The sequence below is a fragment of the Malus sylvestris genome, chromosome 5 (assembly GCF_916048215.2).
Source record: "Malus sylvestris chromosome 5, drMalSylv7.2, whole genome shotgun sequence".
Lineage (NCBI taxonomy): Eukaryota > Viridiplantae > Streptophyta > Magnoliopsida > Rosales > Rosaceae > Malus > Malus sylvestris.
Window position 1 is genome coordinate 5,785,995 of NC_062264.1, and position 16,629 is coordinate 5,802,623.

General features: G+C 39.5%; 2 protein-coding genes across 3 annotated transcripts; both read left to right on the top strand.

Annotated features, from left to right (window-relative positions):
* Window positions 1-2,134: 2,134 nt before the first annotated feature.
* LOC126621018 (protein PIGMENT DEFECTIVE 338, chloroplastic) lies at window positions 2,135-12,068 on the top strand. 2 transcript variants are annotated; one of them, XM_050289378.1, is made up of 10 exons: window positions 2,135-3,172; window positions 3,501-3,575; window positions 3,659-3,730; window positions 4,732-4,812; window positions 4,944-5,041; window positions 6,010-6,135; window positions 10,947-10,995; window positions 11,113-11,252; window positions 11,295-11,379; window positions 11,817-12,068. In XM_050289378.1, exons 1-10 carry the CDS (start codon window positions 2,264-2,266, stop codon window positions 11,964-11,966), a joined length of 1,785 nt encoding a protein of 594 aa, XP_050145335.1. In that variant the 5' UTR covers window positions 2,135-2,263; the 3' UTR covers window positions 11,967-12,068. The 2 variants fall into 2 exon arrangements, with proteins under 2 accessions (XP_050145335.1, XP_050145336.1); XM_050289379.1 differs by lacking the exon at window positions 11,817-12,068 and having other exon boundaries at window positions 2,136-3,172; window positions 11,113-11,590.
* A 1,110-nt stretch (window positions 12,069-13,178) lies between these two features.
* On the top strand, window positions 13,179-16,280 carry LOC126623411 (GTPase LSG1-2-like). Its single transcript, XM_050292296.1, has 5 exons — window positions 13,179-13,546; window positions 13,655-13,925; window positions 14,025-14,081; window positions 14,756-14,835; window positions 14,924-16,280. The coding sequence occupies exons 1-5, from the start codon at window positions 13,323-13,325 to the stop codon at window positions 16,026-16,028; spliced, it is 1,737 nt and encodes a 578-aa protein (XP_050148253.1). The 5' UTR covers window positions 13,179-13,322; the 3' UTR covers window positions 16,029-16,280.
* The last annotated feature ends 349 nt before the right edge of the window (window positions 16,281-16,629 follow it).

Sequence of the window (16,629 nt, forward strand, 5' to 3'; positions counted from 1 at the left end):
ATAGGGTCACATTGAGTAAGTATATGAGAAGTTTAAATAGAATTCAAGCTCCTCAAGGTCATGACACACTCCGCAAGGATTTGGTTGAGCATATATGGTGCTGAGAAGGTGAATGTTGATGATGTTGGTGTACTAATGTGTTCTTGTGTTAAATTTAAGTGTGTTATGTTGTTATTTTATGTAATAATTTTAAGTGTACTATGTTGATATTTTCTAGTAATAAATTGAAGTGTCTTCTTGTGCAAAGTCTTTTGTCTAGTACATTGTCAAAATTATTGAATGCCATTTGAATTATTGAAGGCATCTATTCTATATCAAAGTGTGCAGTAATAAGTACAATAATTATTGAAGGCGTCTAGATTAATAGAAACAATAATCAATAAGCCATACATTTAATACATACGACAATTAATAAACTACATAAACTTAATACAAATGACAATTCATAAACCACATAAAGCACATAAACTTAATACAATCGATAATTCATAAACTACATAAACTTAATAATGATATCTACCATCTTGACTTGGTGGTGGATTTGGAATATAGCCTTGAGATGAATCATCATCTTGAATTATACTCCTTGTGGCATACTTTCTCAAAATTTCCTTTTGTTTACCACGTAAAAACTTCTTCCTCTCTGGAGTGTATTTGTTGAGGTCCTCCATCATGAAATTAATTTCAAGCCTCTCTTGCTCCTTATCCTCTTCTTCCTTTATGGCCAAATGCATTCGGGCCACTTCTTCTTGCCAAGAGCTATGACTTTCGCTCAATCTTGCAAATCCGGTAGCAATGTGTGCACTCATCAGATCTTGGCTCTTCTTGGGGGCCTTGCAAAAAAAGAAGTTGGGATCAATTCATGGACACTTTCATTGACACCTTCATCTCCACCATTTGTCAGTACGACTTCACGTTGAAATAATCTTCCCCATTGTTGGTCAACATCGATTCCCCACCTCAAACAATGCTTGTGGACGTCCCAAGCATGATGCAACTTAAAAGGTTGATTTTTTGGTGTTACTCTTGTCTTGTAAATTTCCATTGCTTTGTCACCCTAGGCAAAAAATACATAAAAACAATTAGTTGCAAAATAATATTATGTACATGACAAATAAAATATCAACAAAAAAAATTCATAATTTCTACAGCACTCCTTCCATTAGCCATGCCAACCACAGCTCTCTCCAAGCTCCCCTTCCATAAAGTGCATGCTTTGTTGATAACCTTCCACCGATCACAAACACACCACCTTCCCTCCCGCCGCCGTTGCAATTTTCATGGAACTTATCAATGATTTTATCCCACAAAACCTTTTTATTTTGATTTGTGTCAACTGCACCATCTTCGCTAATAGAAACTCATGTCAAGCATAAAGCAACATTTTCCTCACAGGTCCAAATACGACCTCTAATATGCTCTCTTGCCATCTTGAAAAATTTGGAAATGGAAAGAAATGGTAGAAAGAAAAATTGGAAGACTTGCAGGAGAAAAGTGAGTTTTATGCGGATGTTTGAACAAATACATATGTATTTATAGAGTTTTTTAGTGAATTTTGAGTTAAATAATTTTTTTTAATTATTTTAGTCGTTAGATTTAAATTTCAACCGTTAGATTTTTTTTTATCATTAGATTTGATTATATTCGATCTCAGCCGTTGGATTTAATGTATTTTAAAATTAGATTTTTTTTATAAAATAAAATTTGAATATGGACTGTTGGTTGATCCAATAGTCCAAATATAACAGTCGTTGGATGAAAAAAAAAAAAGAGCCGTTGGGCTCCTGATGGTGGTCGACAACGGCCCTGACAGTGGGTCCCACCATGTCTGGCGCTGAAGGCTTGGGCTCGCGTGGGGAGAGTGGGGCGCGTCAACTGGCCGAGACTGGGCTGGGTATCCTGGGTGGTATTTAGGCCTCTTTTGAATTTTAGTTTTTAGCCTACATTTTTAACTTGGGTTGAGTTGGATTTAGAAAGAAAAACAGCTAAAATTTAGCTTTTAGTCCATGGTTAGGTTTGGTCTTAGCAAAGTGCTATTTCCGCGGAACGTGGCAAGGAAGGATTTTCACCCCTAATTGGTGAATGGTGGGTTTGGGGAATAATACAAAACGCGGCGTTGCATACGAAACCGATTAGAACACAAAAATCTATCTGAAGGGATAAACCTGGCCGGGAAAGACCAAGCTGCGTAGAATGGTGGGTTCCAAAAGGTCCGTTAGACATAGCTCAATCTCATGAGGTGCCCAAGATAACGAAACCAGATATGCTACTCCTTGCTCACCCCTGTAAGTCTTTCTCCTTCCCCGACTCGTCACTTCATCTCGACAATTTCAACTCACAAACCTCAGCATCTGCAAAACCTTCAAGTTATAGCTCCTTTTCCCCAATTGGGTTGTCGAAAAGTCTGAAACTTTGTAGGAATTTTCCCGTTTTGGGAAGTACCCGGATTACGTTTTGCTCTAGGAGTGAGGTGTATGATATTTTTCCAAGTACCCATTTGGAGAACAAGTCTGAAGGGGATGGGATTGGAGAGAATGAAGAGCTTGAGCTGCTGGATAAGCCTTCCCCTGTACCTATAAGTAATGAGTCTGCTTTGGAAGTGGATAAAGATTCCGAAAAACCGGATGAAGAATCGGAAATGGTTGATAAAGACGAGGCATTGGCGCCTTTCTTGAAGTTTTTCGCGCCGAGAGATAGTGCGGATGGAGAGGGAGTGGACGGAAAGGGAGGGGAGGTTGGAGTTTTCGAGGAAGAAAGTGAATTGGATGGTGATAATGAGGAGGCTGAGAAGGTTAATGTGGAATACTATGAACCGAAACCGGGTGATTTTGTGGTTGGAATTGTTGTTTCAGGCAATGAGAATAAACTTGATGTGAATGTCGGAGCAGACTTGTTGGGTACAATGCTGACTAAGGAAGTGCTGCCTTTGTATGACAAAGAGATGGATTACTTGTTATGTGATACGAATTATGACGCCGAAGAGTTTATGGTTAGAGGGAAGATGGGAATTGTGAAAAATGAAGCTGTGATGGGGGGACCTGTGCTGGGAGGGCCCGTTGTTGAAACCGGAACTGTTTTGTTTGCTGAGGTTCTTGGAAGAACGCTCAGCGGTAGGCCCTTGCTTTCAACTAGACGGCTCTTCAGGCGAATTGCTTGGCACCGAGTGAGGCAGGTCCTTTTCTCACTTTTTTTGTTCTTTTTTCTGCTCATTGGAACGGCATTGGCAATTTATATGGTGAATATTTGTGCTTGCTGCATGACTTCTTATGTGAATTCTGAATATGGTGCCTCTATTGCTGTTATGTTTGAGACCATATTTATTAGTTAATAGTTATTCGGTACTCTTAAGTCTTTTATTATCATGACTTCATGATACTTGATTTTCTCTTTGTAACGGCTACATTGGTGGCAGCATTTAGCTCATTACACTCTGACTGGTGACGTTGGATGAAAAATGTAATCCAAACCTTTTTCTTAAAGCTTTTCGACATATTTTACAGATAAAGCAACTCAATGAACCTATTGAAGTTAGAATTACAGAATGGAATACTGGAGGCCTTCTGACAAGAATTGAGGTTTGTATCTTTGACTTTTGTGCGTGTGAAATTGCGAATATATAATTGTTTGAAAACTAACATTTCACCATTTGGTTCATCAGGGTCTGCGAGCTTTCCTTCCAAAAACTGAGTTAATGAGTAAAGTGAACAACTTCACTGAATTGAAAGAGAATGTAAGTTGCTGATTTTGAGGAATGAAATGTATATCTTTTTTTATGCAATGTTCATTAGGGAACTTTTATTGGCACTCAAAAAATCTAATTGTGCACTCCCCATAAGAGTATTTTTCTTTTTAAACATAGAAAGTTTGGAGTCCAGAATTAGATTTTTGGAGTGCCAATAACAATTCCCTGTTCATTAATCAATACTGATATCATGCATGATGTATCCGCTGGAACTATTTCTTTCTACAACACTTTATCAGTTTCAAATGAAGCTATTTCTTTGAGATGCCAATGGTATAATTAAGAGATGAAAATATAAGAACAATAATTGGAAAATCTATGTAGTTAGATAGTCCAACCAGCTAGAGTTATCATTAACATCAATGCAGCTTGTGAATACTTGAAGCACTTGAAATCAATGGACACAATCCATTATACCCTGTTTCTTTACAGCCAGTGTTTCATAATGATAAGTGCGTGCTTTAGCCCTAAAGTGTAGTACCGGCCAAAGTGGGCAATGAGAATACTTAGACATCCAAATTTCAGTAGCAGCTCCATATCACTTGAGGCTTGAAAAGAAAATATATAATCTTCCTTGTTGATATTTAAACTGTGGTCAAGGCAATTATATCTCTACAGATATCAGGAATTTTCATTTAAAAGTCGTTTTCTTGTTTTCATCGAGATTTCACATTTGTTGATACTTTTTGTCATATATTTTCAGCAGATATTGTAGTTAATCAATTAGTCCGTGATGTGTTTGAACTTAAGTGAAATTTTTAAATTCAAGTTTGAAAATCTTCTTTTTGGTGAAGCTATTTGTACAAGTAATGAGACTAGGAATTGCAACAGGCAGGGTAGGCAGGGTAGGCCGGGTATTCGCATCCCACCTCAGCCTCTAAACAGGGCACCAACAACTTTTCATTGTTTAACTTTTTCCTCCCTTAGATAGTTGCATATGTTTGATTTGTTAATCTGCTTCTTACACATGTTGTTTCCTAATGGTGTAGGTGGGTTGCCAGATGCATGTGCAGATTACTCGAATAGACGAAGCTAAGAATGACTTAGTTTTGAGTGAGAAAGAAGCTTGGGTCAGTTGGATTTCGACATTAAATTTATTCATGTTTTTTGTTGCTTGCAATGTTCTCTCATTGTTTGTTCTGAGATTCTGTGATCTTATTTTTCATAAGAACTGACATTGGTTTGCCATATAATGTTTCAGGAACTGTTATACCTTAAGGAGGGAACACTTTTAGAAGGAACTGTCAAGAAAATCTTTCCATATGGAGCCCAAGTGAGGATAGGAGAAACTAACAGGAGGTAGAATGACTTTCAAACTTACTTTAAAATCAGACTGGGCGAATAGTTTCCCTGATTTTTCCACTTTTGAAGAAGCGCTGCATGTGTGGAGTACTTTTGAAAGATTAGAACACCACAAAATGGAAATAAAATAGCATGGGACTTTCTCTTAAAAGGTATCTAAATGCATGAAAAAGATGATACATAATATTGATCTTCATAATAGAAATTAAAATTTTGACCTTTAAAATGAAAAGCATGAAATTTTGTACTACCCTTACCCAGCGGTTGCTTCTCAGAATTGCCTCATTCTGGAAGGTTTCAGGACTTCTGCTGATTTTGGAAAGTTTATTCTGGTAGTGAAAACACTATGAAATGTATCACAAAGACTATTGCGGAAAAGAAAGTACGAGCTATTTGTTTTCTGCTTCCTCTAATATGTGAAAATAACTTGAAATGAAGATAGTATCATCATTCAAAATTATTGAGGCACCTGCTAGGTTTCGTTGTCGTTATATTTTGTTTCAAAACTTCCTTTTCTTTTGTCTGTGTATAAAAGTTCTACGTTGTTGTCCTTTCCTACCTAATCCAATTCTGGTATCCTGTTGGATCAATATTTTATTGAACGCTGTTTGTTGATTTTAAAATGACAAAGTTGGTTCCTCGTCTAGGAGTTAGAGTTTAGATATATTTCTGAATGTCAACAGGACCTTGAAGGAAATGCTGATCCAAAATGATAAAATGAAAAACGCATTGTTTAATCCACATAGCTTTATCATCGCGTTGTCAATTAAATATATAATATAGCTCAGGCTTGTTCTAGTTGACTGTTATTTACTATACCATTTCCTTACCATATCATTTTTTGTCCTAGATTACAGATGTGTTTAACAAGTGAAGTTTATATCATAAATTTACTTATGTTTGTTGTTGTTGTTGTTGTTTGTCACTGGTGGATAATCGTTTTGAACCTTCTTATTGTTTCCCAGTGGCTTGTTGCATATATCAAACATCACTCGTGCCCGAATTACCTCTGTCAGTGACATACTTAAGGTTAATGAGAAGCTCAAAGTTCTGGTTGTGAAGTCGATGTTTCCTGACAAAATATCTCTCAGGTATACAAGGGAAGGGGATTCTTTCATTTAAATTCATCCATATTGCATACATTTTTGGTGGAGAGAATCTCCTTAATTTTTTCTCTTGTAAAGGCATAATCCTTCTGGCTACTACATACTAATTTTTAAAAACCAGACTAAGTGAACACTCCAATATACTAAGCAGGGAACTGGTCATAATTCCCCATACCTATGAACTATTTTTTATCAAAACATGCATTGAACCGGATTGACCAAGGTGTGACCTTTTAACCTGGTGACTCGTTCTGGCTTTTTATGACCGAGTCCAGATCTCTACATGCGACATAAGATATTTAAATTGGTTTCTCTGGGAGACATAATGCATAAGGGGCCATGGGAAATGGCCTAATAAACAACTGAAATATTTCTAATTGTGTTTTGTCATTTTATCATCAATTGTCAAACGATGTATTTGTTCAGTTATGTAAATAAGGGAAAATCTATTGTATGTCCAAGGGATTGAACTTCTGACCAATAGGTCTAGGAGTAGGACACATGATGTCTAATGCCACAACTTCATCTCTTGTTTTTATAAAACATTTTTCCTATTTTGAGAATTGCTCTATGTACATTTTGGTTAGCGATGAAGCTTTGTGAACCATAACCATGAGATTTCAGGTTCATGCCTATTTTTTTTAGTTATGGGACATAGATCACGTAAATCCATTAGAAGTCATCTATGTCATATGTTATTTGAAATTCTGAAACCTCATTCCCCTGCGGTACGCTCCTTTCTCCTCTCTTTCGCACTCTTTTTTCCATCTCTTCAAGGTCTGTCTCGTATCTGTTCTGTATTGGCTCTGCAATAGTTTTTTTCTTTTTAAGATAAAGTTAAGTATGATTTTGTTTGTTTGAAATGAACAATACGTTGAAATGAAGGAAAGCTATTTATTGATATCCCTGATAAGTCACAAATATGTACATATACATGAGTCAAAATAAACAAACAAGAGGGAGCCTTCACAAAGGTTGCTTAGGAGAAGTCTCAGTAGTCGGTAGAGCCCCAAAAAGAGCAGGCACTGGAGGGGGATCATTTGGAGCCTCAGTATTGGACAGAACCCTAGAAGGAGGAGGCAGCAGAGGTTGATCATTTGGAGCTTCATTACGCGGTACAGCCCCAGAAGACGAAGGCAATAAATGCCTTTGGAACAAACCCACAAATCTCTGATGATCAAGTAAAACCTGACCATCAGATTCCTTCATCTGGTCAAGCTTCCTCTTCATGTTTGTAGCATAGTCATGTGCGAGCCGGTGCAACTGTTTATTCTCATGCTTGAGCCCTCTAATCTCCTGTTTGAGACTCATCACTTCAGCCGCCAATGATTCAACTTGGCGGGTTCGAGCAAATAGGCGTTGGGCCATGTTAGACACAGAACCTGCACACTGAACACTGAGAGCCAGAGAATCCTTAACAGCCAACTCATCAGACAGAACCTGCACACTGAACACTGAGAGCCAGAGAATCCTGAACACGAAGGCCGATCTCAGAAATCGAAGAGGCGCTTGCTTTCTCAAAAGCTGGGCTGCTCAGAGACCACGAGGGCCGATCTCAGAAATCGAAGAGGCACCTACTTTTCCAGCCTTGTCAGCACCTGTCAGCTTTGCGGAAATTATGGGCATTATGTCGAAGATTTCTGGTGAAGTAGAAAGCACATGAATCTTACTGTTCAATCACCCACTTCCCACACGCAACATTAGCTCATGGGTACCACAGATAACTTTGCCAAAGTTCTCTGACAAAGTTGAGACACGTGAAGCTTGCAGCTCCCACTACACCGCTCTGACCAAGAAGGGTAAAAGAATAGCAAAGAAACAGCACTAACAAAGTTTAGACACATAAATTTTGAAGGTCTAGCTACCATATTATTACCCACAAGGGTAAAGGAACAGTACCACTGCTGGATAATTGGAAAGTCCCTGTGTGTCAACCTCTGTGCTTCGTGGCAAGATAGACTAGCAAACATGCCCAACCTTTTCTCACATTCGAGAAAACACTCCCAACAAGACTGCTTGCTCCAAAATCGAAGAGGCACCGCCCTCCGAATCTCGAGAGCCAGACTCCCAACATGATTACTTTCTCAAAAATCGAAGAGACACCGCTCTCCGAATCTCGAGAGCCAGACCCCTAGCAGGAAGACTTTCTCAAAAATCGAAAAAGCATCGTTCTCCGAATCTCGAGAGCCAGATCTCCGACAGGATTACTTGTTCGAAAACCGAAGAGGCACCACTTTCCCAACTTCAAGAGCCGGATCTCCTTGGATAAAGCTTGTCTGTAATCTTTACACGCAACATCAGCTTTCCAGATCCCACAGACCACTTTTTCAAAGTGCTCTGACAAAGTTAAAACATGTGAAGCTGGCAGCTCCCACTACTGTGTTATGACCAAGCAGGGTAAGGGAATAGCATTACTACTTGTTGTTAGGGAGACTCCTATATATGTTGACCTCCATCCCTAACAGACAGGCAGACCTGCAAAAATGCTCAACCCTTCCTCATATCTGAGAGGCCACTCCCAAAGAAGCCTTTCGAAATATTCAGCTTTCTTTCCCCCCGATAATACCTCTGCAAACAAGCTATACTAGAGCAAGAATATCTCATATCATCAGGGTTAAAAGCAAGAGTATCCCATATCATGTTTTTTCCCTGTCTTTTCCTTTGGCCTTGTTCTTACCTACAAGACAAGGAGAAAGAGAGCAATCAGTCAGCACTTGGAATCAAGCTTCCAGTCAGGAATTGACTGCCTGGAACCCCTTACTTGATTACTTACCTGGCATTGCTCTCGAGTACTCATCTTCAACATCTTATGCTTCCAGGGAAGATACCGCATCTGCCTGAGGAACATATAGGGCAAGTGAGAAGGATACAAGGAAGCATGTGGAGACAAGCGTAACAGCACACGTGCCGATACATCCACTACTCTGTCAAAAGCAAAAGTATCCCATATCAGCAGGGTCGAACGTACTATAGATTTGATGGACTTGTTTTGACCCTCAAATTCTTCAGTCGGCCTTATACTCTGGAGAAAACCAGAAAACCCTCCAGCCCAGTTCAAGAATAAGCCGGTGCAAAGTTACTTCTTCAAAAGCAAAAGTATCCCATATCATCTCTTCTTATTTTTCTTCTCTTTATCCTTCATGCTGCCTGCAAGATAGGGAGAATGTGAACAATCAGCCGGAACTCAAAATCAAAGTTCTGATCTGAGACTGATTGCTTGGAGCTCTGATTGCTTACCTTGTCTGTCACCTCTTTCAGCAGATCCCCTAGCTCGGCGACTTGGAGGACTCCTACTACATGGTTTGTATGGCGCTTGACCAAGCCTGAAACTACAAGTAAGCTTCAAGTGAAATTGATACATTACCTTGTGCATCTCCACCAGTTAAAGATACCACCCCTGGATGGAGGAAGAGTACTTCCAGAGAAGATGTCACATCTACCTACGAGACAGATAAGGCAAGTCAAGACGATACCACACTCCGGAACTTAGAAGTTTCGTGATTACGAGATCATTCTCCCACAATATTTCCTAATGTCATTTGTACTAAATCATTCACTTGTACTCACTAAAAAAGAGCTTGAACCTATGTACTTGTGTAAACCCTTCACAATTAATGAGAACTCCTCTATTTCATGGACGTAGCCAATATGGGTGAACCACGTACATCTGGTGTTTGCTTTCCTATCTCTATCCATTTATATACTTATCCAAACTAATGACCGGAGCAATCTAGCGACGATCACAAAAAGCGACCGTTTTCGCTACCTAGGATCTATCTTGCAAGAGAACGGAGAATTAGATGGAGATCTCAACCATAGAATACAAGCTGGATGGATGAAGTGTAAGAGTGCATCCGGCGTGTTGTGTGATCGTCGTAGGTCACTGAAGCTCAAGGGAAAATTTTATAGGACGGCAATAAGGCCAGCGATGTTGTATGGCACAGAATGTTGGGCGGTGAAGCATCAACACGTACACAAAATGGGTGTAGCGGAGATAAGGATGCTTCGTGGGATGTTTCGTGGGATGTGTGGGCACACGAGAAAGGAGAAGATTGTGAATGAGGATATCCGAGGTAAAGTAGGAGTAGCCGAAGTTGAAGGAAAGATGAGAGAAAATCGGTTACGGTGGTTTGGACATGTGCAAAGAAGGCCTACTGACGCTCCGGTTCGAAGATGTGACTACGGAACAGAGGTTCGGGGCTGAAGGGGTAGAGGAAGACCTAGGAAAACTTTGGAAGAGACCCTAAGAAAAGACTTAGAGTACTTGGATCTAACGGAGGACATGACACAAAACCGAGCGCAATGGCGTTCTAGGATTCATATAGCCGACCCCACTTAGTGGGAAAAGGCTTTGTTGTTGTTGTTGTTGTTGTTGTTGTTTGTGAATCATATTAATCAATTATTTGTGGCCTATTTTTCCCCTTCTGGGAAGTACCTTTATGAAGAATAGATTCCCTGGATTAGCAGCTTTCACTTTGTCACTTTAGTCCTGAAGTTTCAGCCCTTTTTAATAGCTAGAGTATTGTTTGGCACGCAAGATTCAAAAAATGACTTGTAGAGGATAAATTCCTTTAGGTTAGTTTCAGTTAACTTCATCGCAAAAGGGATTTGCATTTTTACTATTGTTTCACATAAACTTCATCACATTTTTCTCTGAGTTTCCTTTGTGATGGTGATGATAACCCCAAAGTGTATTTTCACGACCTTAAGCTATTGTCTTCTGATTTTTCTGTTTTGCTTGAAATTAATTTTGTTTGAGCAATCACAACTGATGGCAACTTCAACTTTTCTTGCAGCATTGCTGACCTTGAAAGTGAGCCTGGCCTCTTTTTGTCGAACAGAGAGGTAACACCATTCCTTAAAGTATTTGTTTCCCCTAGTTATGAAATTACTCGTTTCGCCTGAGTAGTGCTTCCACAAGAGATGATGAACTTAATTAATAACATTTCTTCCTTTTGACAGAAATTATTTTCGGAGGCTCAAATGATGGCAAAGAAGTATAGGCAAAAGCTGCCTGCTGTTCTTACCAACCGCAAGTCAGAATCCCCTGAAAACGATGCTCTGCCTTTTGACAAATTAAGCATGTATGCAAATTGGAAGTGGTTCAAATTCGAAAGGTAATAAGAACCAAGCTGATGCTTAAGGTTGCCCTGCGATACTGGTAGTTTGAAAGAGCACTGTTTAACTTTGCCGTCCATCTCAAAGCACACATTCCTCGAGAGTCGACAGGTAAGAAAAGCAAACTATTTTGTTTTGTGATGAGTCTTAGATTAGGGAATTTACCTCGTTATCCATTAGAAAATATGTAGTCTGCAAAAGGAAAAAGCATAAGATGGTTGCGGTACAGCATTTTTCACATGGCATTCTGTTTAAAGATTCGAAAAGAACTCGAACCAAACATATTCATTCGGAAATCAAAGTCTCATTTGTTAGTTGGTCATTGCTCTCACATCTTCGATCTTCATCTGTCATTGAACTCAGCTCGAGTATGATCGTACACTCATGTCCTAATTATCTGTGCAATCTGTGTATTCATCACCTAGCGATTTTCCAATGCTTGGTTTGTGTCATATTTCCCTTACAATGCTACAATGCATCATATGTCGTGTCCTAATTAGTATGCATCTTTTAGTAAACCAAATCCATACTGTTTTGTACCAAAACAGAACCAATTCCGAAAAGTTTGGTACAACTTCGGCACACCCTTGCATAGCCGCGAAGCCTTCTTTGTGGAGCAACTTCCTTCAGTTCTAATAAGGTGTGGGCTTGCCTTGGGGGTGCTCCCTAAGGATACAAGTGTAGTAGGAATGTATTGAATGATCATAGAAAAAGTAATGACAGCCTTCACAAATGTAACTATTTAAATACAATTTGTTGATATTATGTTATTTACTATTTACTATGAAATAAATTGGTCTCGCGTTGTTTTGTTGTTATTAAATTAATTAATGGAGATGGCGAGAAAAGATACATTAGATACTCTCTAATCTAGTACGAGTCTTAAATTTGAAAAGGAGTTTTGCAACTCTCTTGAAGATGCTTTGAAGGGTTCGTTTTAAACATAATTGATGGGCAGAGGAAATGGAGATGATGATAGCCGTTGAGAGACTTTTTAGTAAACTCGGTAGAGGCGGCGGCACGCGACATATCATAATATTAGTAAAATATTAAAAAATTACTGTAAATAGAACATATCAACCCGAATGTTCAATTGACATATGATGTAGTGATGTACCACTTTATATTACAAGTAGTGTTTAAAATTTCTTTGATACGGGTTGATATTTTTACGGAAAAATTCAAACAATCAAAGAAAGATGAAAATGAGGGTGAAGTCCAAATTTTTCCTCACATCATAAAAACTTTTAAGGTTAGACTAAAATCGATATATATCGTCGATATTTCAAAATACATATTATAAATATCGGAAACTCTCTTATATTTCATCTAAACTAATGTTTGACAATTTCTTAAGTTTCATTTTAAATTTTCATCATTTCCATCAAAATAAACCAATATTAATATTGATGTTCGATATATTCATTAATATTTTTACAAATTTACATATATTGATAGTTCCAACACCGATATTTTAAACACTAGTTACATGTACACATAAAAAATACTCCGGGGTGGTGGTGGTGGAAGACTAGCTGTGGTATAAATTCACTGAAATGGATCCTCTCTGGATCTTTTCCACAAAATCCACCAATTCGGACCTTTGAAATTTGATTCAACACCTAAAAATAAGGTCGCCTTCAAAAGTTATAATAACTGTAGTCATTGAATTAAATTTCAAAAGTCTGAATGTATGGATATGGTGGAATTGATGAGGAGGGGATCCTTTCCTTAATTCACCAGTACCAGACAACAAAAGTACGGATGATAAGTTAAAAGAAGAGAAATCAAATCTGGATACATACAAATGTCCTTTCTTGAACCCTAGAATTAACAAACACCCCGTGCGTACCCATTTCTATTATAGCCGTCAGATCAATCTGAACGGTATGTATAAAGTCTTAAAATTAAGTTAATACTCTCCTAATAAAATTCCCAAATTATTTCCCACTCTTTCCCCTTCCCGGCCGCCATCAATCACCGCCTCTCCCCGCCATATAAACTCCATCGAAACAAACACCTTTCCTTCCATCTCAGACTCTGAGAGAGAGAGAATGGGTAAGAACGAGAAGACGGGGCTGGGTAGGGCCCTTGTGAGACAGCATAACCAACTGGTTCAGCAGACGAAAGAGAAAGGCCTGATGTACAAGAGGCAGCAGAAGAAGGTTCTCGAATCCGTCACCGAAGTCAGCGACATCGACGCCATCGTCGAAAAAGCCGACGAAGCCGACCGCCTCTTCTCCCTCGACCACGCTGCCCCTAACCTCCTCATCGACCTGTAAGTTTTATTTCCCCCTTTTACCCCTCAACTCGATCAAATTTTAGAAATCCCTCTTTCTTTCTTATTTGTTTTAATGGTTTTTCTGTAATTTTGTTATGCGAGAAGAGATGGGAATGAGATAACCCCGGAGCAGCGGAGGGAGCAGAAGAGGAAAGAGGAGGCCCTGCACGCCGGAAGTCTGCGCGTGCCGCGGAGGCCTCCGTGGACCCCTCAAATGTCTGTGGAGGAGCTGGATAACAATGAAAGACAGGCCTTCTTGACCTGGCGCAGAAGCCTTGCCAGGCTTGAGGAGAACGACAAGCTTCTCCTTACTCCTTTCGAGAAGAACCTCGATATTTGGAGGCAGCTGTGGCGGGTTGTCGAGCGTAGCGATTTGGTAAGATTGGCCAAATGACCTCGTCTCTGTTTCAATTTCACTATGAATTATTATTATTATTATTATTGCATAATAATATTGTGCGGTATTTTATGTCAGATTGTGATGGTTGTTGATGCGCGAGACCCTCTATTCTATCGCTGCCCCGATCTTGAGGTAATGTTAGTAATTTGTTGTTCGTTTACATTATCTTGTTGCGTGTGTTAAGGAATGGATGATAAGGGAATGAGCACATTGTTTAACCTTAGAAGTTGGATTAATTGGTCGCGTTGCTTGATAGGGATTTAGTGGTTGTTTGTTATTCAATTTGAAACTAAGTTATAGGTTTCAAAAATGATGACGTAACTAAATTACTCGTACCCAGTGCACAAGGCTCCCGCTTTACGCAGGGTCTGGGAGAGGTGAATGTCGGCTAGCCTTACCCCCATTTATGGAGAGGCTGCTCCCAAGGACGTAACTAAATTACTAAACAAGAAAATTGAATCCAACAAGGATAAACAAAACTGGCTCTTAATTACCATAATGACTTGTGAAGCTTCGAAAGGACAAGTTGTTACTGTTATTGATGCATTCAGATTGGTTTGTAAAATATGGACTACAAATTGCACACTGTGGATCTTTGTTGAAGAAAAACAGGGTTAAGCTGGTTCAAAAATGTTACTAAGAAAGAGCCCCGTCAATCTTGATGGCGTGAGTCTCTTCCATTGAATTCCCAAGGGACTAATCGTTTGTAGTTTTCTCAAGATACTTTGAAATGGAGAAACCTTTGGTTCTTTCCTCTTTAACTAGAGATGACTTTGAATAACAGTACTTATCTTTACTTTATGCAGGTTTATGCACGAGAGGTCGACAAGCACAAAAGGACAATGCTTCTTGTTAACAAAGCAGATCTCTTACCTTTATCTGTTAGGTTTGTACTTTTGTAACCTTGGTCAGCTGTTCTGTTCTCCAATTTGACACCCTCCTAAATTAATTTTATTACTTGGTTTTTTCTTCAGAGAGAAGTGGGCACAATATTTCCGTTCGCAAGATATTCTCTTTGTGTTTTGGTCGGCTAAAGCTGCTACAGCAGCTACAGAAGGGAAAAGTCTCAGTTCCCCGTGGACAGAAAATAGCCTGCAGGAGTCAGAAGACTCTGATACAAAAATATATGGGAGGATTGAGCTTTTGGCTCGTTTACAATCTGAGGCAGAAGAGATAGTCAAACTGAGGAAATCAGGATCCAGTGGTTCTCGAAGTGGAAATATTGTAGGAAATTCAGCTTCTAGTAATGTAGTTGTGGGATTTGTTGGATATCCAAATGTGGGAAAGAGCTCGACAATTAATGCCTTGGTAGGCCAGAAGAAGACAGGTGTTACCTCTACTCCTGGGAAGACAAAGCATTTCCAAACATTGATTATGTCTGACGAGTTAATGCTATGTGATTGCCCTGGATTGGTCTTTCCATCCTTTTCAAGCTCAAGACATGAAATGATTGCTTCTGGTGTATTGCCAATTGATCGAATGACTGAGAATAGGGAGGCTGTGCAGGTAGTGGCCAATCGAATTCCACGACATGTTATTGAAGCGGTTTATAGGATTGATCTGCCCAAGCCCAAATCCTATGAACTGCAGTCTCGACCACCTTTGGCAGCAGAATTTCTGAGGGTCTATTGTGCCTCTCGTGGTTATGTCGCCTCAAGTGGGCTTCCTGATGAAACGAGAGCTGCCCGCCAAATTTTGAAGGATTACATTGATGGGAAGCTGCCCCATTATCAAATGCCCCCTGGAATGACTGCTGAAGAAGATGCTGTGGGAAACGGCTTATCTGAGCAGCATAAATCAGACTCCTCTGAGCATGAACACTCTGTAGATGATGAAGGTGAAGACGAGCCAGAGCTTGATCATGTCCTGGAAGACCTCAATTCATTTGACTTAGCTAATGGGCTTGCTACCAAGAAGAAAGTCACTGTCAGAAAGCCAACTGCACGCCATAAACAACACAAAAAGACTCAGAGGAAGAAGGATCGCTCCTGGAGGGTAGGGAATGACGGTGGCGATGGAATGCCAGTTGTAAGAGTCTTTCAAAAACCAGCAAACACCGGTCCTCTTAAGGTTGGATAATTCATTCGTGTCCCCTTAACCTTTATTCAGCTTCTTGTGCTGCAATTTAGAATCCATATGCATATGGGCTTTGTGTAATAGCAATCAAACTCTCTTTCCTGTGCGTTGTTGCCGTACACTCACCTTCATTTCTGCCCAACCCACGACAACCAAAAAGGTGAGTAATGAAAGTGTAAGGAAGCATTTATGTATCTTCTTATTGACGAGTGTGTACTACGAATTCGACCCGAATAAAACAGGGTTTTCACCTAACATAGCGCCGTTCCACAATTGAAATCCACAATACAGTTATAACAAATGCTAAAGCCCAGACGGGGTTCATGCAAGAAATTGGATACTTGATTCTTCAGTATGCTTCTCTGTTAAATCACATTGCGATTTCCTTCTGAAAAACAGTGCAGGTAGGGTTTTTCAGGCTTATGGCCTGATTTGGAAATCTGAAGTTCCTAACAAAGTGAGGTTTTTACTTTGTTAGTGGCTCATGGGGAAGTTAACACTTTTGAAATGCTCCAAAAACGGAGACCCAGTTCATGTCTGCAAACTGATTGGTGCATTTTACGCAAGAAAAGTTTAAGAGTCAGTTGATCATTTGTTTCTTCAC